A 22,498-nucleotide genomic window follows, 5' to 3' on the forward strand; every position below is an offset into this window, starting at 1 on the left:
CTCCACGGTGGCCTCTCTGGAGGGCACAGGGAACACGATCACCGGGGCATTATCATTTTGATCCAGAATGTAAATGAAAACAGAGACGTTGGAGCTGAGCTTTGGAGAACCCGCGTCTTCTGCAATAACATTAATGTGTAACACCTGCACGTGCTCATAATCGAAGGAGCGCTGGGCGTAGATGCTTCCGGTGTTGGAGCTGATATAAAGGAAGGACGAGGCCGGGGAGCCCTCTATCCGCTCCTCTGCTATGGAGTACGTGATGCGAGAGTTCTCTCCCTCATCCGCATCGGAGGCGGACACAGTGCAGAGCAAAGTGCCGGGTTCGTTGTTCTCCCTGATGGAGGCATCGAGGAAAGGACTCGGAAACTGCGGGGGGTTATCATTGACGTCTGAAATGTTGAGGAGGATTGTTTTATGTGAGCGCAAAGGAGGGGACCCTAAATCTGTAACCATCAGTTCAATAGAATATTGAGGGTTGATTTCTCGGTCCAGAGCCCCGTCTGTGATTAATGAGTAATGTTTATCAAACGATTTTATCGTAAATGGAAGACCTGCTGATATCTCTACACGGACTTTCCCATTTAGCCCCGCATCCCTATCTCTGACTCTGAACAGACCAACTGCTGTCCCAATGGGGGTGTTTTCTGGGACGGAATTGGCCAAAGACGTTATTACAACTTCCGGGGAGTTGTCATTTTCATCTTCTATTTCGATCTGAATAAGACAGGCTCCTTCCAGCTGTGGCGTGCCCTTGTCCGTGGCTCTGACGTGTATTTCATATAACGTACATTGCTCAAAGTCCACATCTCCTGCTACGCATATTTCTCCAGTTCGGGAGTCTAGATTGAACAAGCTGCTAACTGCATCGGGGGTGTTCTCTTCATAGGAGTATTCCACTTCTCCATTAACTCCTTCGTCACTGTCAGTGGCGCTGAGAGTGATAAGTGTCGTCTTCACTGGGGCGTTCTCTCTTAGTTTCACTTTGTACACAGACTGATTGAAGACGGGCGCGTTGTCGTTGAAATCCAAAACAGTGACAGTTATCCGGGCTGTCCCAGACCTGGGGGGGCTGCCTCCATCCACGGCCGTGAGGGTCAGCTCGTGCTGCCCCAGGTTCTCTCGGTCCAGAGCCTTCTCAAGGACAAGCGATGGAAGGAGCTTCCCGTCTTTGAAACGTTTCACGTTCAGTGTAAAGTGTTCATTCGGATTCAGTCTGTAATCGGTGACCGCGTTCTTCCCAGAGTCTGGGTCTATAGCGCTCTCTAGTGGAAATCGTGTTCCTGGACTCGTTGCTTCAGTCATTTCCACAACGCGGTCAGCGGTGGGGAAGGTGGGCGCGTTGTCATTGACATCCAGCACCTCCACCTCCAGCCGGAAGAGCTCCAGGGGGTCTTCAATCACCACTTCCGCCGTCAGGGTGCAGCCGGGGCTGCCCCCGCACAGGCTCTCCCGGTCGATCTTCTCCCTCACAGCCAGGGCTCCGCTCTCCAGGTTGAGGGTGAAATGCCCCGCGCTGCCCTCGGAGCTCAGCCGCAGCCGGCGCCCAGACACCGCGGCCGCCTCCAGCCCCAGGTCCCGGGCCACGTTCCCCACGACTGTCCCCGGCTCTGCCTCCTCCAGCACCGAGTACCGGAGCTGAGCACAGACCCCGCCCCAGAGGCAGAGAAGGCACAGGACCTGCCACTGCTGCTGAGAGCCCCGGGGGTTCATAATAAATACGTTACAAATAAATCCTTCTTTGGGACTTTTGGATATAGTCACCGGCAACAAAGACCCCGGCTATTGAACGCCTCCAGCCGCTCACCGCGTCCTCAGAGGAGAGAACAGAGCTGCATCCCTTCAGCAGATCGGTCTGGGAGCAGGTTAATGTGAAGCACCAGGATGTGCGAATGGGAGAGGAGAAGGGACGGGATCTAGTATGAACTGCATAGCTTATTGGCTAATGCTTCCTCAGACATTAAACCAATGGACACGCCTTCTTAAAGGTGCAGAGTTGCCTAGAGCTCAGTTGGTAAACCAGTCTTGTTCAGCTGGACCAAGTTTACATTCATTATTTGTGGGAACAAAAAGTCTGCATTGCTCATTAATAGACCTGTGAGCAAACAAGGCTCTACACAGTTAAGTCATTGTAGGTAAATATAGTTATAATAAATGACAAAGTTGTAATTAAGAACTGATAAACTATTGAAGAATACTAGCAATGGTATTTGGATTAGAGGAAATGCCCGCACCAGAACACTTGTTTGAACACAGATTTAAACAAGCAAGTGCTCAATATCAAAATGTCTACAACAATGTAAAACATACCAGATGTAAAGTTAGCTATGAATCCAGAAACAAACAGCTGGCAGAAGCTTAGCAACCAAAATTAAAACTCCAAAATCTACATAGTATTTTGAAAAAATAGAGTGCAGATGGTAATATTAAAGAGCAGCCATTCAAGACCATTTATTGGCGGATGTACGCTACCTTCCGCGTGATGTGTAAAGAAATAGTAAGGGTGGTATATGACACATGTCAGGAAAAGGCACAAGCCCTGGTTTGATGATGATTTTGAAGCTTAATTTTCAGATCTCTAAGCGCAAGTTTGAAACAATTTACAAAATACGAGTTTAAGTTATGGAGCTATGGTTTGTCCACACTGGTTATTCACTCAGATTGAACAATTGATAAAGCCGGGCCTTGTTTACATTTTTAAATGCACGGTTACACGCTGCTAGCCACTTAAGTGACTACAAATTCAGAGCACAAGCAATTCATGAAAAGCTGTGTTATATGGAGGTTTAATTGGTCACTAGGAACGTTTGACTACCTTCTGCTTACCCAGTGAATGCCTGTCATGTAGAACTGCGCGCCCCTCTATGAATGGAAAGAAGTGGGTGTGGCCGGTGACATCATGCATCCTCCTACATACCCTCGAGCCCCTTCCTTCCACGCCACCTCTCTTCTGATCTCCAATTAATCTCTCTTCTGAAACCTCAAGCTGCGCATGTTGCATTTTTACCCTTGAGCAACCAGCACCCACCCTTCGTTTTAAGTAATCCAACCCTCATGCAAATGAACCAACCAAAGGCTGCCATTTTGTAATACCTGTACAAACAATCCATTTCAGTGATATGAGGAGCCTGGTTTATCCTTGGATTCAACTCCTTATCCTAAAACAGTTGGCATGGACGTCTTCCAAATGGAAGAAAAAATGTGTTTGTTAACAGACAAATGTGCCGGCCGTGATTTGGCCTATAGAAGTGTGCTGCAGCGCAAGGTGGCGTGTTACAATAATTATAAAACTGTATTGTACACAGAACAGTTGTGGTTAGAAGGTCTAAGTCACGAACACCCCTTAGCGCAATAACCCAGTGAGGCGGTTAACTTCACACCTTTGTGATCAGCAGAAACGAGCAACATTTTAAACAGACGTCAAACAGCGTTCATTCGACACCCCCCCCGAATGTTTTGTGGACGCAACAGGGAAAAACACCCAGTTTGTCACACGTTTTCCAAGTAGTACCTCTGTAGTGCTTAGTTACAACTGATACACTGGGGCACTTTCCTGTAGCGCATCTTGCGCCGACAGAGATCTGCGACCCACCTCCTGTATTGACAAACTGCCTCATTCCAACACCTGCAACCTACTTCTGTGGAAAGACGATGTAGGATTTTTCAGATGTTGGCCAAATACCTAAACTGGCGGTGAACCCAGCCTGCTGTAACTCACTCACTCCATGTAGTGTAGTTCCTATATTCCCAATAGGCTCTGCGCATTGAAATAACAAACAATAGTTTAGACGTAGGACTGAAGTCGACTAGGTCTCTATTGAATATGTTAGACTTAATTGTGTATGCCAGCTAGCTCAGAGGTCACTAGAAACGTTCTTGAATACACAAGAAGGCATTAGTTTCTGACAACCATATAACATGACAACTTTGTTCCCCAAGAATAAGGAATATATCTCTAGAGTCGCGGAAACAATAGATGGCTATTTCACTCAATCGTACATGCTTCGTTTCACCAGAAGTGCAGAGAAATAGAGAGACGGGCGTTTTCAATAAAAAGGTTATTTATTGAGCAGTCTTCTTTCTCATGCAAGATCAGTGAATTGCTACAATCGGAATACTTGCTACGAAGTAAAGTGCGTACAGTAAAAAGAGTATTTTGAAATAATACTGTAAAAGCATTTATATGGTTTCTAAGCCATAAGATACTTAAAATAGATAAAATACATGCAATAATAAATAATGACTAAAAGTACTCAACTGGTGCATCTAAAATACGCCTACCCCGGTGTACCTAACCTAAGTCTAGTACAAGGGAAGAAGTAAGTGAGGTGTAGCTTGAGTTGAATAGTTTCTGCCAAGAATCTACCCAAGAATTCTCTAAGGGTCTAATCAGCTCCGTACCTTGATTATAGAATGAAGGAGGTCTTGTATCTCTCTCTCAGGTCTCGATCTCCCAGTAACCCGCAAGGGTAGAAGTGAAACACTGGAGCTGTATTTCTCGGCAGGAGAAAAGACAGCGTCTCTCTCAGTGCGTCAGCAGGGAGGGTCAGCTTCCTTCGGCACTCGCATACAGCAGGGCGTCGGGCAAGTAGTTAGTCGATCTGCTCCAAAACCACTGTGTGTCTTGCTAGGGCAGATTTGGGCATATTTATACCTGGAAGGTGCAGAGTTTGACGTAAGGGTGGACATAATAACGTCACTAAGAACTCAAAGTTCTTTACACACTCCAGGAGTTCTGGAACAAATCAATACTGAAGCAGGGGGAATTCCCCGACTGCTGAAGGCTGGTTGTCTTCAAGAACTCGTTGTACTCTGGGAGCTTAGTGGAAGTAGCCATGCCGTATTTGGACTGCATTGGCTGTGTCCAAATATGGTTATGATTCTTATGCCTATATAAGGATATGATAAGTTATACCTATATAAGGGCATGAATCTGGAAAATTACACTAGAGCCCTAGATACGTTACAACACCCCACCATACCACCTGTCGCCCGCTCCACCCTGCTGCTGTGCAACTTCCTCTGGGGATTGCGGGTTCGCCACTCTCCCCAACGCTCACAAAAAGGATCAACAGCTCCAAACTTCAAACGTGCCAGCCTCTAACCCAAGGCGCACTTTATGAAATCCAACAGACCCACCTGCTTCCGCCGAGAGACTCTCGTTCAGCTCTGATGTTCAGACTCGTCCCTTAAATGATCCACGTATCAGCCCCACGAGAGTCCAGCTGCGAAATAACGCGTTACAGGTGAAGACCTAACACTTCCGGTCGAGCGCGTCCCTTGATTTGACATCACATTTGTAAATACCCAAGTTTCTCGTCAGTAACGTGGCTCTGGAGAATCCCCGAGACAGCGGGTGAGCTAAAGAAACAAGCAGCCTCAGCCCCAGTGTTTCTTCCAGCAGCCCTGGGGTCGGGATATGAGCTGAGGGAAAGATGAGCCACGCACAGCCAATGGGAAGAGGAAACCGAAAGTAAAAGCAGGGCTCCTGCTGAAACAGAACACGGGATTGGCTCATGCCCTCCTCCAATTAACAGCAAGGACAGGCCACGCGCGCTTAAACAAATCTATGTTAGATCTCAGTGCGCAGACTTCAGACTGCTAAGTGGAAATGTAGCCAAAGACACAAATGAATCTATCCGCAAACTCTTTCAACAGATCTGACCTGGATGTTACCAGCTATTACCAAATGTAGTCACACATAAGTAAAACAATAAAAGTCTTTTCAAAAATATTAAGTCCGCAGTGGACTAATATTGTAAAATACAACCCACGAGCTCAGGCACCTCATCTGCCCACCTCGATTTGTTACACAGGTACAGAAAGTGTTTCAGTTTCACAATGCACACAGTTTGCAAACCAGAACAGAAAGTTACAATTTCAAAGTACGTTAGTCATTTTTCTCTAATATAATAATAATAATCCACATTTGTAAAGCGCGAACAATCACCCTTTAGGCGATGGGGCCGTCGGGAAGATTAAGCAAGCTATTGCCTAGAGTCAAATGGTGCTGGGCTAATCTGCCGCAAGCGATCAAACCATGATCCCCAGATTCGGGATTCAGTCGCTGTGGCCGCTGCGCCACACCTCTCTCTGGGACAGAAATACATGGAAAATGACGATATATCTCAAATGGATGCATACAAAATTCAATTGTATAAGGCAGATACATCGATTGACTAGAGTCACTAGTGTCTCACCTGGTTGAGCTCATTTAACCTCTCCACACTGGAAACAAATGAACCTGGTTCGTTTCTAGTGTCTCCGAGTTCCTGAAAGTTCAAAGGTTTCATGAAGGTGAAGTCACTAACTTGGGATACACAGGTCCTGTAGCCCTGATTCAGGGGGTCGGAGGGTCTCAGGCTGACCTCTGCGTAACACAATGACCCATCAGCATTCATCTGAAGAGTGTGGTGGGGCTGCTTGGAGAAATCCCAAGGTTGTGATGGCTGGATGCAACAACACAAAGAGGTGACGCGGTTTCCTCGCATAATGCATCTGGCAGAGAGAATGATGAAAGTGACCAGGCACAGAACACTGATGGCCACCAGGGATATGATGAGGTACAAGGTCATGTCAGTGTCCTCCATTGGAGTTTTATGGTAATCATGGGATGTGGGCTTGTCCACGCTGACGTCATCCTCTGGTGACAGGAGGATGGTCACAGTGGTGGACAGCTGCGGCTCCCCATTGTCCTTGGCTAGAATAAGAAGCTTCTGGGTGAGGTTCTCGGTCTCTTGAGGCCTCCTGACCGCCCGCAGCTCTCCAGTGTGGGGAGATATTCGAAATAGAGACGGATCCGGACCTTGCAGGAGAGCATACGAGACCCAGGCATTGTGACCAGAGTCTGCATCCACTGCTGTGACTTTAGTAACCAAGTAACCCACTGGGATCACCCGAGGAATCCTCTGCTCCACGGTGGCCTCTCTGGAGGGCACAGGGAACACTATCACCGGGGCATTATCATTTTGATCCAGAATGTAAATGAAAACAGACACGTTGGAGCGTAGCTTTGGAAAACCTGCGTCTTCTGCAATAACATTAATGTGTAACACCTGCACGTGCTCATAATCGAAGGAGCGCTGGGCGTAGACGCTTCCGGTGTTGGAGCTGATATAAAGGAAGGACGAGGCCGGGGAGCCCTCTATCCGCTCCTCTGCTATGGAGTACGTGATGCGAGAGTTCTCTCCCTCATCCGCATCGGAGGCGGACACAGTGCAGAGCAAAGTGCCGGGTTCGTTGTTCTCCCTGATGGAGGCATCGAGGAAAGGACTCGGAAACTGCGGGGGGTTATCATTGACGTCTGAAATGTTGAGGAGGATTGTTTTCTGTGAGTGCAAAGGAGGGGACCCTAAATCTGTAACTATCAGTTCAATATAATATTGAGGATTGATTTCTCGGTCCAGAGCCCCATCTGTGATCAGAGAGTAATGATTTTTAAACGATTTTATTGTAAATGGAAGATCGGACGATATTTCCACCTGAACTTTCCCATTCAGTCCGGAATCTTTATCTCGGACTCTGAACAGACCCACTGCTGTTCCAATTGGGGTATTTTCTGGGATTGAATTGGCCAACGAGTTTATTACAATCTCTGGAGAGTTGTCGTTTTCATCTTCTATTTCCACCTGAAGAAGACAGTCTCCTTCCAGTTGTGGTGTTCCCTTATCTCTGGCTCTGACGTGAATTTCAAAAACCTTGGATTCTTCAAAGTCCACATCTCCTTCTATACGAATTTCTCCAGTTCGGGAATCCAAGCTGAACAAGTTACTAACTGCAGCTGAAGTGTGCTTCTCAAACGAATACTCAACATCCCCGTTGAGTCCTTCGTCGCTGTCAGTGGCGCTGAGAGTGATCAGTGTCGTCTTCACTGGGGCGTTCTCTCTTAGTTTCACTTTGTACACAGACTGGTTGAAGACGGGCGCGTTGTCGTTCGCATCTAGGACAGTGACAGTTATCCGGGCTGTCCCGGATCTGGGGGGGCTGCCCCCATCCACGGCCGTGAGGGTCAGCTCGTGCTGCCCCTGGCTCTCTCGGTCCAGAGCCTTCTCAAGGACCAGCGATGGAAGGAGCTTCCCGTCTCTGAGACGTTTCACATTCATTGTAAAGTGTTCATTCGGATTCAGTCTGTAATCGGTGACCGCGTTCTTCCCAGAGTCTGGGTCTATAGCGCTCTCTAGTGGAAACCGCGTTCCCAGAGGAGCGGATTCTCCGATCTGCACACCATGATGAGCGGTGGGGAAGGTGGGCGCGTTGTCATTGACATCCAGCACCTCCACCTCCAGCCGGAAGAGCTCCAGGGGGTCTTCAATCACCACTTCCGCCGCCAGGGTGCAGCCGGGGCTGCCCCCGCACAGGCTCTCCCGGTCGATCTTCTCCCGCACAGCCAGGGCTCCGCTCTCCAGGTTAAGGGTGAAATGCCCCGCGCTGCCCTCGGAGCTCAGCCGCAGCCGGCGCCCAGACACCGCGGCCGCCTCCAGCCCCAGGTCCCGGGCCACGTTCCCCACGACTGTCCCCGGCTCTGCCTCCTCCAGCACCGAGTACCGGAGCTGAGCACAGACCCCACCCCAGAGGGAAGCGAGGCACAGAAGCTGCCAGGTCCACAGAGGCAGAGTGATCGCACAGGCCATTCTGAGCAGACAAGTGTGTAATGACCCCTCGGTAGAGCCAGAGCAGACAACGCAGAGGCTCGGGCTGCTGAGCTCGTCCAGTCCTTCACAGCAGCTTCAACGGGGAGGGCTGCTGAGCTCGTCCAGTCCTTCACAGCATCTTCAGAGGCTAAGGCTGCTGAGCTCGTCCAGTCCTTCACAGCAGCTTCAGAGGATAAGGCTGCTGAGCTCGTCCAGTCTTTCACAGCAGCTTCAGCGGGGAGGGGAGGGCAGCTTTGCACCGTCTGAGCCGCTCCCGTGTGTGATCGGGAGGAGGGAACATGAGGATGCAAAGCTACATGGGGTGGAGCTGGATGACAGAACATGAGAGGATCTGGTGCGAACCGCGCAACTCATTGGCTGAAGTCTGTTCGCACTTCCAGCCATTGGCAACACCTTCTTAAAGGCACAGACATGAAGGGTGGTAAATATATGCAGTGATTGCACCACTTGTATAGGGTTTGATATGAATAAACAGTTTCTTATTATGAATATAACGTAACAGACTTGAGGCAAAATATTAATTTAAGATTAGGGACATACAAGTTTGTTGAGAAAACAAATGAAAGCATCTGTACAGATCAATGTTACAACACAGAAAAAGAAACCATTAATAAAGTGCCATTTTAAATGTATATGGGAATACAATAAAAACACATAGACGCTATACCACGAAATCACAAAATAGAGCCAAGGGATTTACTTTCTAATCACAAACGTACAGAGAGAGACCCTGGCCCCCTGTAATCGTCATCAGCCTGTGACAACAAATGAAGGTAGATGCTGCCTTCAGAGCGAAATAACCTCATCACGTTCACGGAGAAAGAGCGAGCACCTGTTTAGAGGCATCTCAAAGTGGACCACTTGCTGTTTTCTTCAATATGAACAGCTTTAAGAACAATAGCGACAAGCACATTTAAAGAGACTCTTGGTAAAAAATAAAAGACACGGAGGAAGCTACAAGGAGCATTATAATTAAAGCACCGTCAGGAGGGAGGAAAAGAAGCGAAAAATACAGAGCCTTTTGAGTTTTTTCAATGCAAGTTTTAAGCAGTTCGTAGCCACAAAGAAACAATTAAGCAAAATCAGTTATATCGACGTCATTATATTTGGCATATATGAAGCCAATACAACTTTGTCATGTAGAGAGGTGGTGCCCTTGGCGTGAATGGACATAAGGCGCCGGTGACATCATGTGACGTAATGTAGCTCATTCCTAACCCTCTATCTCCCATCACCCATCTCAACTGCAACGCTTGTTTTTCCCCTAGACGACCGAACAGTCTACTCATACACAATATAGGAAGAAATAAATTAAGAATCTATCTATCTAAAGTAAGATAACTGCATTGTGACTGAGCTCACCGAACAGGGTGGGATTTGTGTCGTGAAACAACTTTAGGATCCTTAGACTGCAGGAAGGGGGCGCTCTGCACCCACAGTCCAGGGAAACACGGGCACATTAGTATTTAACATTCATCAGCCCTCACAGCGAAAGCAAAGTAACAGCACGCCGACAATAACTTCCACAATTCAATCCAAGTCATCTCCCAGAGGCCTCGAAATCCAGAGCAAAGATGTCCGTACATCGGAAGCTCTAACCCGGCTGAGAGTTAAACTATGAACAAGACCCCATGCGCTCGTGAGAGCGGCTACTCGGCCCTTTGTTTTTCCTTTTATAAATACAAGAGTCTCTCCATAAGAAGAGAAACGTCTCTGCTCATCTCCCAAGACCGGAAGTGCAGCTGCAGAACATGATTCATCGGCTCGAGGGATCTGCATCTCCCCGGGTGCTGATGCTGAGCGCGCGCTGTGGGCAGACATCAGAATAGTGACACAAACACGGAAGGGGGGAGGAAAACGAAAGTGAAAGCACAGCTGTTCGACGCTGGACTGGCTGCTGCCGTCCCAATTCATTTAAAAGCAAGTGCGCTCTTCAAACTTTTTAACAACGAGAGTGACTATTAATTGGCTGCTTCAAAACAAAAAAACACAACTTTGTGCAGAGATTCTTAAGAGGAAAGAAAATGTAGCAAATGAACACAAATGAATACGCGTCCCATATAAACGGAAGTGAACATTATTGGCAAGAGTAGCCTATACTATTACATAAACAGAAAGACGCATTTTAATGCTTGTAAAATATAAAAAATGAATGCAATGAGATATTAAAATAGGACTGAGGAGCAAGTCGGGCATATAATTCTGCGCACACACACCAGTGCAAATTGCCAAGTCCTCGAAAATGCGCAATCTACATACAATTATGCACACAACACAAAAATATACTTTCAAGGTCTGGCAGTCTGCGAGAGATGTGTAGCTCTTGGGCAAACATACAGGGCTTGTGAGTAAACACCAGTAACATACTTGTGCAGTAGGTACCTGTACCTCACCTTGTTGATCTCGTTTAACCTTTCCACACAGGGCACAAATGGATCCAGTTCGTTCAAAGTGTTCTTAAGTTCCGGAAAGCTCGCCGGTGTCATGAAAGTGAAATCACTTTGGGATACACAGGTCCTGTAGCCCTGACTCATGGGATCTCCTGGCCGCGGGGTAACCTCTGCATAGGACAAAGAGCCATCCGGATTTACCTGGAGCGTTGGGTGGGGCAGTTTAGAGACATTAAAGGGTTTGGATCTTTGGATGCAACAACACAAAGAGGTGACGCGGTTTCCTCCCATAATGCATCTGGCAGAGAGAATGATGAAAGTGACCAGGCACAGAACACTGATGGCCACCAGGGATATGATGAGGTACAAGGTCATGTCAGTGTTCTCCATTGGAGTTTTATGGTAATCATGGGATGTGGGCGTGTCCACGCTGACGTCATCCTCTGGTGACAGGAGGATGGTCACAGTGGTGGTCAGCTGCGGCTCCCCATTGTCCTTGGCTAGAATAAGAAGCTTCTGGGTGAGGTTCTCGGTCTCTTGAGGCCTCCTGACAGCCCGCAGCTCTCCAGTGTGGGGAGATATTCGAAAAAGAGACAGATCCGGACCTTGCAGGAGCGCATACGAGACCCAGGCATTGTGACCAGAGTCCGCGTCCACTGCTGTGACTTTAGTAACCAAGTAACCCACCGGGATCACCCGAGGAATCCTCTGCTCCACGGTGGCCTCTCGGGAGGGCACAGGGAACACGATCACCGGGGCATTATCATTTTGATCCAGAATGTAAATGAAAACAGAGACGTTGGAGCTGAGCTTTGGAGAACCCGCGTCTTCTGCAATAACATTAATGTGTAACACCTGCACGTGCTCATAATCGAAGGAGCGCTGGGCGTAGACGCTTCCGGTGTTGGAGCTGATATAAAGGAAGGACGAGGCCGGGGAGCCCTCTATCCGCTCCTCTGCTATGGAGTACGTGATGCGAGAGTTCTCTCCCTCATCCGCATCGGAGGCGGACACAGTGCAGAGCAAAGTGCCGGGTTCGTTGTTCTCCCTGATGGAGGCATCGAGGAAAGGACTCGGAAACTGCGGGGGGTTATCATTGACGTCTGAAATGTTGAGGAGGATTTCTTTTTTTGTCTGCAGAGGGGGGCTCCCCAAATCAGTAACAACCAGCTCGATGACATATTGAGACTTATGTTCCCTGTCAAGCACCCCATCTGTGATCAGAGAGTAATGATTTGCAAACGATTTGATCTTAAATGGAAGGTCCGTTGAAATATGCACGTTAACTTTCCCATTCAGTCCGGAATCTCTATCTCGGACTCTGAACACACCCACTGCTGTTCCAATGGGGGTATTTTCTGGGACTGAATGTGCCAGGGAGGTTATGATAACCTCTGGGGAGTTGTCATTTTCATCTTCTATTTCAACTTGAATAAGACAGTGACCTTCCATCTGCGGTGTCCCCCTGTCTGTCGCTCTCACGTGAATGTTATAGGTTTTCTTTTCTTCAAAGTCCACATCTCCTTTTACATATATTTCTCCACTTCGGGAGTCCAAATGGAACAAGTTACTGATTGCATCCAGGGTGTGCCCTTCATAGGAGTATACAACATCCCCGTTGAGTCCTTCGTCGCTGTCAGTGGCGCTGAGAGTGATCAGTGATGTCTTCACTGGGGCGTTCTCTCTTAGTTTCACTTTGTACACAGACTGGTTGAAGACGGGCGCGTTGTCGTTCACATCAAGGACAGTCACAGTTATCCGGGCTGTCCCGGATCTGGGGGGGCTGCCCCCATCCACGGCCGTGAGGGTCAGCTCGTGCTGCCCCTGGCTCTCTCGGTCCAGAGCCTTCTCGAGGAGCAGCGTGGGAAGCAGTGTCCCGTCCGCGAGACGTTTCACATTCAGTGTAAAGTGTTCATTTGGGTTCAATTTGTAATCGGCGACTGCATTCTTTCCAACATCTGGATCTATGGCTCCCTCTAGTGGAAACCGCGTTCCCAGAGGAGCGGATTCTCCGATCTGCACACCATGATGAGTGGTGGGGAAGGTGGGCGCGTTGTCATTGACATCCAGCACCTCCACCTCCAGCCGGAAGAGCTCCAGGGGGTCTTCAATCACCACTTCCGCCGCCAGGGTGCAGCCGGGGCTGCCCCCGCACAGGCTCTCCCGGTCGATCTTCTCCCGCACAGCCAGGGCTCCGCTCTCCAGGTTAAGGGTGAAATGCCCCGCGCTGCCCTCGGAGCTCAGCCGCAGCCGGCGCCCAGACACCGCGGCCGCCTCCAGCCCCAGGTCCCGGGCCACGTTCCCCACGACTGTCCCCGGCTCTGCCTCCTCCAGCACCGAGTACCGGAGCTGAGCACAGACCCCACCCCAGAGGGAAGCGAGGCACAGGAGCTGCCAGGTCCACAGTGGCAGAGTGATCGCACCGGCCATTCTGAGCAGACAAGTGTGTAGTGTGTAATGACCCCTCGGTAGAGCCAGAGCAGACAACGCAGAGGCTCGGGCTGCTGAGCTCGTCCAGTCCTTCACAGCAGCTTCAGCGGGGAGGGGAGGGCAGCTCTCCACCGTCTGAGCCGCTCCCGTGTGTGATCGGGAGGAGGGAACATGAGGATGTAAAGCTACATGGGGTGGAGCTGGATGACAGAACATGAGAGGATCTGGTGCGAACCGCGCAGCTCATTGGCTAAAGTCTGTTCGCACTTCCAGCCATTGGCAACACCTTCTTAAAGGCACAAACACTTCATGAAGTGTATGCTAAAATGTATGCAGTAGTTTCTTCGTGTGTACATAGTTTTATCTGAAGACAAAGTTGGTTATGTTGAATATAACCTGCTAGAAGTTAGGCAAAATGGGAATTTAAGATCAGAGTGTTGCTGGTTATTGTTCACTCTCCTAAACCAGCCATGTACAATTTAAAGTTGTACTACTGTTGCATGAAATGTGAAAGCTGTATATATTTTATGTCAGGTAAAAGCTAAATTGATAGGACTTGGAATTTCGGCACCCGTTTCTTTTCTAACATTTAAAATGTACAAACTTTTTAAGAGTACTGTTACAAGGTTACCATGGGCTCAAGCGGATTTGTTACAAAAAAAACAATTGGAAATGTAGGCTGTGCATACCAATGTAACAGTATAGATAATAAAAGGCAATGTGTTAGGCCCCCGCTAAATATATGTATGAATACAAAAGCAAACACATCAGAGCCATCACATGCAGCCGAAAACAGAGCAGCAGGAAGTAGTTTATGATCAGAATATTACACAACTGAGACTCAGACTCCTGGCGATTCAGTACTTGTCATCAGCCTGTCACCATTAATGAAAGGCAGATGCTGCTTTCATAGTTTACTGACTTGTTAACCTTCACAAAGAAAGAACCTGTTCAGAGTCACCAACAAAGTGGAACCATTTATTTTGTTTTAGAAGAAGAGCGATCTTTAGATCAACACAATCAAATTAAATTGTACAGTTGGGAAAAATAAGGCACCTGGTGGACACAAGTTCATACCGAGTAGAAACTCAAGCAAGATAGGGGATAGACATGGAAACTAAAAACAGAAAGGCCAATCAGTGTTCTCAATGCAAGTTTTTTAAATTTGGAAACCACAAAGAAAAAAGCAAAAGCAGCTACACCAAGCTTTAATATATTTGGCAGATGTCTATACAGTAATAGCTTGTCAAGTAGAACTGTGGTGACCTCTGTGTGGATGGAGAGATGTGATTGGTGACAAAATGTGACATCATACACGTCCCTCACCCCTTCCTAACCAGAGTTGTTCCTCTACTTCCAAGGTTGCTTTTCGTAGACGAATGAACAGGCTACATCAAAAGCAAAGAAAAGAATGATGGACTGCATTTTGTAAAGTAAGAGAGAGAATAATATATATATATATATATATATATATATATATATATATATATATATATATATATATATATATATATATATACACACACGCACACACAGGCTTCACTGGTAGTGGGTTAAAAGTTCTAATTAATGGATATTTTCCCTTTATAAGCGCACTGCATACCCTCATCATGCAGTAAGCCAACACTGCATTTTGATGGAGTTCACCCCACAGTGGTGGGTCATGGGTCATGTTAAATTTTTATTTATATATATTTAGGGTCATTAGACTCCATGAAGAGGCATCCACAGTCCTGGGAAGAACAAAGGTGTTACGTACATAATTAAGGGGTCACCAAGTGTCGGTGCTGCGACCCTGGCATGCCCCTTGTGACCCCTGGCACTGCCTTTGTGACCCCTAGCGTCAGCAATGGCTAAATCATTTCCACCAACAGAAGCAGCTTGTCCCTTTGGAAGTCGGTGGGGGCTTTACTCTCCTTGCTTTTTTGTCAATTTTTAATTATAATAGTATTTAATTATATTACATTAGTAGCTATTAGTTTAACCCCTTCACTGCGGCGGCTATTGCTAAGGGGGAGGGGGGCGGCGCGGTGCTCCTGTGCTCGTGACGGAACCGCTCCGTCACGAGCCTTGGGTGGGCTGTGCTTGTGATGGAACGGTTCCATCACGGCCCCGCCCGCCTAAGAGAATGCTCAGCGCAGGCGCGGAGTTCGCGCCGCGCAGTCGCGGAGTTCGCGCAGTCGCGGCGAGCGAGCCGTGACGGAACCGTTCCGTCACCAGCACAGCCCACCGGCGGCTCGTGATGGAACGGTTCTGTCACGAGCACACAAGGGGTTAATAAAAAATGGAGTACAAATAGCTGGAATAGCAAAAACAGTTATATCAAGATTAATATATTTGGCAGGTGTCTATTCAATAATAGCTTGTCAAGTAGAACTGTGGTGCCCTCTGCATGGATAGAGAGACGCGACTGGTGACATGACTTAATACACTTTCCTCACCTCTACCTAACCACAGTTCTTCATCTACTTCCCATCACCCACCCCCACTTCCAAGCTCGCTTTTCCTAGACGAATGAACAGGATACATCAGATGCAAAGAAAAGAAGATGGACTGCATTTTGTAAAGTAAGAGAGAATATTATATATATAGGCGCACGTACACATATGGTCTTCACTGGCAGTGGGTAAAAAGTTATAATGGATATCTTCCCTGTATACGTACACTGCAAACCGTTATCATGCGGTAAGAGAACACTGAATTGTGACTGAGTTCACCCCACAGACTTATGTCCTAATGAAAAGAAAAAAAACTTTAGTATCATTAGACTCCATGAAGAGGCTCCCACAGTCCGGGGAAGCACGGACGTCATTTAGGGGTCCCTCCTGTGACCGCTGGCAAGCCCCTTGGGACCCCTGGCACTGCCTTTGTGACCCCTGGCGTCTGCAGTGGCAGGATCAGAAGATCGTCCTTATGGACGTCAGTGGGGACTTCACTCTACTAGCTTTTGTCAATTTTTTTTTTACTAATCTAATAGTGAATAATATTTTTTTTATTCGCTATTAGTTTAATTAAAAAATGGAGTACAAACAGCTGGAATATAACTTTCCCTGGCTGCTGAGGTAAGTAAAAAAAAGTGCTTAAATGTATGTGCGCTTGCAGTTTTGAGTGTGTTTATGTAGGAGAGTGTGTATGTGTGTGCATGTGTGAATGCGTGTTTGTGTAAGCATGTGCACATATGAGTGAAAGTTAAGGTCAACGGGCATGGGAAGTCATTTCCGCCATCTCTTGCATTTTGGTGAATTGACTTCCATGACAGGCGGGGTAGTATTTAACAGTAATCAACCCTCACAGCGCAAGCAAAGGCGTGAATTACTTCCACAGTTCAATTCAAATCATTTACAAGCGGCCTCTAAATCCACAGCAAAGATGTCCGTACACCGGAAGCTCTGACCCGGCTGAAGGTTCAACTACGAACAGGACCCCATACGCCCCGGAGAGCAGCAAGTCGGTCCGATGAATACACGAGTCTCTCCAAGGGAAGAGAAACATCTCTGCATATCTCAGGAGACCTGCAGATCAAGCCTCACCGAGGGACCAGTGTCTCCCTGGTTGCTGATGCGAGCACGCGCTGTGGACAGCCAGGGAATGAATGGAACAAACACGGGAGGGGGAGGAGGGGACGAAAGTGAAAACACAGCTGCTGACAGTGAACCCAATCACTGATTGGTTCGCTGCCCCCTTCATGTAAACGCAAACACGCTCTTCAATGCTTTTAAACAACCCCAGTGACAATTATTTGAAAGAACAGGCAACTCGAGCGCAAATAAAGGAAAAATCAAATTAAGGATTGATTGGAATGTCTATAGAAAGATAACTGCATTGTGACTGAGTTCACGTACAGGGTTTGACTTTGCGCCTGTAACAAAACTTTAGGATCATTAGACTGCAGGAAGGGGGCGCTCGGCACCCACAGTCCGGGGAAGCACACGACGCGTTGGTATTTTACAATAATCAGCCCTCACAGTGCAAGCAAAGTAACAGCACACCGACAATAACTGCCACCGTTCAATCCAAGTCATTTACAAGAGGCCTTGAAATCCACATCGGAGAGACTAACCCGACTGAGAGTTAAACTTTGAACAAGACCCCCTGCGCCCGTGAGAGCTGCAAGTCGGCCCTTTCTTTCTCCTTTTATAAATACACCAGCCTCTCCATAAAAAGAGAAACGTCTCTGCTTATCTCCCAAGACGGGAAGTGCAGCTGCAGAACAAGATTCATCGGCTCGAGGGATCAGTCTCGCCGCGGGTGCTGATGCTGAGCGCGCGCTGGGGACTGCGAGCAGAACCAGCGACACAAAATAGAAGTTGGGAGGAGAACGAAAAGTGAAAGCACAGCTGCTGCTGACGCTGGGTTGGTTCATCTTCCCATTCCATTTAAAAGCAAGGGCGCACTTCAAAACTTTTCAACAAGAGGGACTATTAATTGGCTGCATCGAAATAAGAAACACAACTAAGTGCAAGAGATCCCTAAGAGATAATGTTCCAAATGCCGCAAATCAACGTGCTCATTAATGGACACGCTTACCATGTACCCAGAAGTGGATGTTTTTGGCTAGAGTAGATAATGCTACTACATAAACAGATAAACGTATTTTTTGTATTTGTAAAATGAAAAAAAGTTAGTGCAATGAGATATTGAAATAGGACGTTGGAGCTAAATAGGCATACAACTCTGCCTCACACACAGGTGCAAGTCACCCGAAAATGTTCGAAAATGCACACTACATAAAAGTATGCACACAGCACAACATATAATGTCAAAGTCTGACAGTCTGGGAGAGCTGTGTAGCTCTATGGCAGAAATATACGCTGTGTAAGGAAACACCAGTAACATATTGGTGCAGTGCCTAACTACCTCACCTGGTTGACCTCGTTTAACCTCTCCACAGAGGGCACAAATGGATCCATTTCGTTCACAGTATCTCTGAGTTCCGGAAATTGCAGGGGTTTCATGAAGGTAAAACTTCCTTGGGATACACAGGTCCTGTAGCCCTGATTCAGGGGGTCGGAGGGTCTCACGCTGACCTCTGCGTAACACAATGACCCATCCGCATTCATCTGAAGAGTGTGGTGGGGCTGTTTGGAGAAATCCCAAGGTTGTGATGGCTCGATGCAACAGCACAAAGAGGTGCCACGGTTTCCTCCCATAATGCATCTGGCAGAGAGAATGATGAAAGTGACCAGACACAGAACACTGATGGCCACCAGGGATATGATGAGGTACAAGGTCATGTCAGTGTCCTCCATTGGAGTTTTATGGTAATCATGAGATGTGGGCGTGTCCACGCTGACGTCATCCTCTGGTGACAGGAGGATGGTCACTGTGGTGGACAGCTGCGGCTCCCCATTGTCCTTGGCTAGAATAAGAAGCTTCTGGGTGAGGTTCTCGGTCTCTTGAGGCCTCCTGACCGCCCGCAGCTCTCCAGTGTGGGGAGATATTCGAAATAGAGACGGATCCGGACCTTGCAGGAGCGCGTACGAGACCCAGGCATTGTGACCAGAGTCCGCATCCACTGCTGTGACTTTAGTCACCAAGTAACCCACCGGGATCACCCGAGGAATCCTCTGCTCCACGGTGGCCTCTCTGGAGGGCACAGGGAACACGATCACCGGGGCATTATCATTTTGATCCAGAATGTAAATGAAAACCGACACGTTGGAGCTGAGCTTTGGAGAACCCGCGTCTTCTGCAACAACACTAATGTGTAACACCTGCACGTGCTCATAATCGAAGGAGCGCTGGGCGTAGATGCTTCCGGTGTTGGAGCTGATATAAAGGAAGGACGAGGCCGGGGAGCCCTCTATCCGCTCCTCTGCTATGGAGTACGTGATGCGAGAGTTCTCTCCCTCATCCGCATCGGAGGCGGACACAGTGCAGAGCAAAGTGCCGGGTTCGTTGTTCTCCCTGATGGAGGCATCGAGGAAAGGACTCGGAAACTGCGGGGGGTTATCATTGACGTCTGAAATGTTGAGGGTAATTTCTTTTTTTGTTTGCAGAGGGGGGCTCCCCAAATCAGTAACAACCAGCTCGATGAAATATTGAGACTTGTGTTCCCTGTCAAGCACCCCATCTGTGATCAGAGAGTAATGATTTGCAAACGATTTGATCTTAAATGGAAGGTCCGTTGAAATATCCACGTGAACTTTCCCATTCAGTCCGGAATCCCTATCTCGGACTCTGAACACACCCACTGCTGTCCCAATGGGGGTATTTTCTGGAACTGAATGTGCCAGGGAGGTTATGATAACCTCTGGGGAATTGTCATTTTCATCTTCTATTTCAACTTGAATGAGACAGTGACCTTCCATCTGCGGTGTCCCCCTGTCTGTCGCTCTCACGTGAATGTTATAGGTTTTCTTTTCTTCAAAGTCCACATCTCCTTTTACATATATTTCTCCACTTCGGGAGTCCAAATGGAACAAGTTACTGATCGCATCCAGGGTGTGCTCTTCATAGGAGTATTCCATTTCTCCATTGAGTCCCTCGTCGCTGTCAGTGGCGCTGAGAGTGATCAGTGTCGTCTTCACTGGGGCGTTCTCTCTTAGTTTCACTTTGTACACAGACTGGTTGAAGACGGGCGCATTGTCGTTCACATCCAGGACAGTCACAATTATCCGGGCTGTCCCGGATCTGGGGGGGCTGCCCCCATCCACGGCCGTGAGGGTCAGCTCGTGCTGCCCTTGGCCCTCTCGGTCCAGAGCCTTCTCGAGGACCAGCGTGGGAAGCAGTGTCTCGTCCGCGAGACGTTTCACGTTCAGTGTAAAGTGTTCATTTGGGTTCAGTCTGTAATCAGAGACTGCATTCTTTCCAACATCTGGATCGATGGCTCCCTCTAGTGGAAACCTCGCTCCGGGATGAGCTGCTTCTATAATCTGCACAACGCGCTCAGCGGTGGGGAAGGTGGGCGCGTTGTCATTGACATCCAGCACCTCCACCTCCAGCCGGAAGAGCTCCAGGGGGTCTTCAATCACCACTTCCGCCGCCAGGGTGCAGCCGGGGCTGCCCCCGCACAGGCTCTCCCGGTCGATCTTCTCCCTCACAGCCAGGGCTCCGCTCTCCAGGTTGAGAGTGAAATGCCCCGCGCTGCCCTCGGAGCTCAGCCGCAGCCGGCGCCCAGACACCGCGGCCGCCTCCAGCCCCAGGTCCCGGGCCACGTTCCCCACGACTGTCCCCGGCTCTGCCTCCTCCAGCACCGAGTACCGGAGCTGAGCACAGACCCCGCCCCAGAGGGAGACGAGGCACAGGACCTGCCACTGCCACCGCTGCTGGGAGCCCCGGGGATTCATTGCGCACAGATACACTGCCAGTGATGACGCCTTTGCAGAGCCTGGGCAGACAGTGGAGGGGTGGGGGCCTGGCTGCTGAACACTTCCAGTCCTTCACCACAGATTCCCAGATCTGCTGCGTTTGAGCTGCTCTCTGTGTGTAAGCAGGAGGAGGAGGGAGTATGGTAAGTCTAAGCCTCAAACAGAGGAATAGGAAAGATGGGCGGTCTGGGATCTAGTGCGAGCAGGGCAGCTCATTGGTTAAAGCTTCCTTCCCCTTCGACCAGAAGTTACGCCTTCTTAAAGGCACAGACACCATGGATCGTCTTACATACACATGCAATGAATATTCGTGTTTTATTCCAGGTTTGAGACTTGGAGTTGAGTTAATATCCATGACTTTTGACCATAACATATGAGCAGACATCGTTGTTAACATGGATGTACGTGACTGTACACCATTGTTGGTATATATGACATTTCTTAACCAACATGTAAATCAGTGGCAACAGTATATTAGCTTTTATTGAAAACAGATGGTTAGACACATTTCGGTCAAATTCCAAAGAACCAAAATGCTTTAAACCAATGATTAAATTACTGTTTGGTAGACAAACAAACTCATTGGTAGGGAGAGTTCAGCTGGATTGTGGGGTATATACACCTGCTTACAAAAAATACAACACAACTACCTAAAATAATGCAACTTATATCTTAATGAAACTGTGGAGAGCAAAAGCCACCAGCCTATGGTGGTACCACACAAAAAGGGCTGTAAATATGTATGTCTGGCTACAAGACAGCCCTACATGCCCCTTTCTGCCACAGATGCTCCCAGACCAAAGTGACTGGTAACAGTTTCAAGCTATCAATGAAGGAGTATGGGGTTGACAATAGGGAGACATATCCCTCGTACATTTATATCATCAGTATAATTCAGGGAAGAGAAGATGGAAAATCAACTTTAGAAGCAACCGACTTTCAATTATGTTATTGCTAGAACAATTTAAGACACATATATTTGAAGAAAAACACAGGTAGGTATGTTATATGCTCCGGGGTGACAGCTCCCATACTTCTTTTAAACATTTCGATCTCTGTTTAGCACCATCTAATGATCCTTCTGTATAACTCTTTAGTCACCCTGCAATGCTCACCAGAACTATTACTATTTAGAGATGTATAAAGGTACCGTTATGACCGGCTTATGTTCTGTCCACCTGCTTTCTGCCCAGCTAAGAGGATGAAGTGGACACGCCTTTTTATAACCATTGAGTTCAAGCTTCTTATGCCGTCTGTGACAGCATCCACAAAGTTTTTTTAATTGCTTTCAAAGTCTCTCGTGTACAATATGCCAATTAGTAACTAGTAATTGGTAACGTAATGATTTTGAATAAGTAGAGCGCAGCACATGCCTGGGTATCTGTTAATATTAATTGGCCCACCATTTTCTAAAGATATAAATGACGTTTTAGAGACAATTAAACCAGTGACAATTCACCAACCTTGCACTCCATTTACACTATGCCAACGTGGAAGTACCTTTTGTCCAGCTGTAAAGTTTTAAGCAGCTTGGAGACAGGTTTATAGTGAAATTAAGACACTACTGGACCACTCACCTCTACTTAGGGCTGAAAAGTCAATTAAAATCCCAAGGAGAATCGCAATTTCTACCATATAAGTGTCAGTTCTACGCAACATGGCTCCAAAGCGGCATGGCCATGCCAATCCTGCACAGGCACCATTCCTTAAAGTGACA

At 47.9% G+C, this 22,498-nt stretch overlaps 1 protein-coding gene across 1 annotated transcript in view; it reads right to left on the reverse strand.

Moving 5' to 3' along the window:
* LOC147702706 (uncharacterized) overlaps positions 1 to 20,895 on the reverse strand; it is a 165,983-nt gene extending 145,088 nt beyond the window's left edge. The window contains exons 1-4 of the mRNA XM_086929434.1: positions 18,334 to 20,895; positions 16,132 to 16,204; positions 11,040 to 13,656; positions 6,201 to 8,724 (exon numbers count right to left, since the gene is read on the reverse strand). Of these exons, the coding sequence (XP_086785560.1) occupies positions 6,201 to 8,724; positions 11,040 to 13,656; positions 16,132 to 16,204; positions 18,334 to 20,760 (7,641 nt within the window). The 5' untranslated portion in view covers positions 20,761 to 20,895. The remainder of the gene's footprint in view (positions 1 to 6,200; positions 8,725 to 11,039; positions 13,657 to 16,131; positions 16,205 to 18,333) is intronic.
* Positions 20,896 to 22,498: the final 1,603 nt, after the last annotated feature.

This window comes from Lissotriton vulgaris, chromosome 7, assembly GCF_964263255.1.
Source record: "Lissotriton vulgaris chromosome 7, aLisVul1.2, whole genome shotgun sequence".
NCBI classification, from domain to species: Eukaryota; Metazoa; Chordata; class Amphibia; order Caudata; family Salamandridae; genus Lissotriton; species Lissotriton vulgaris.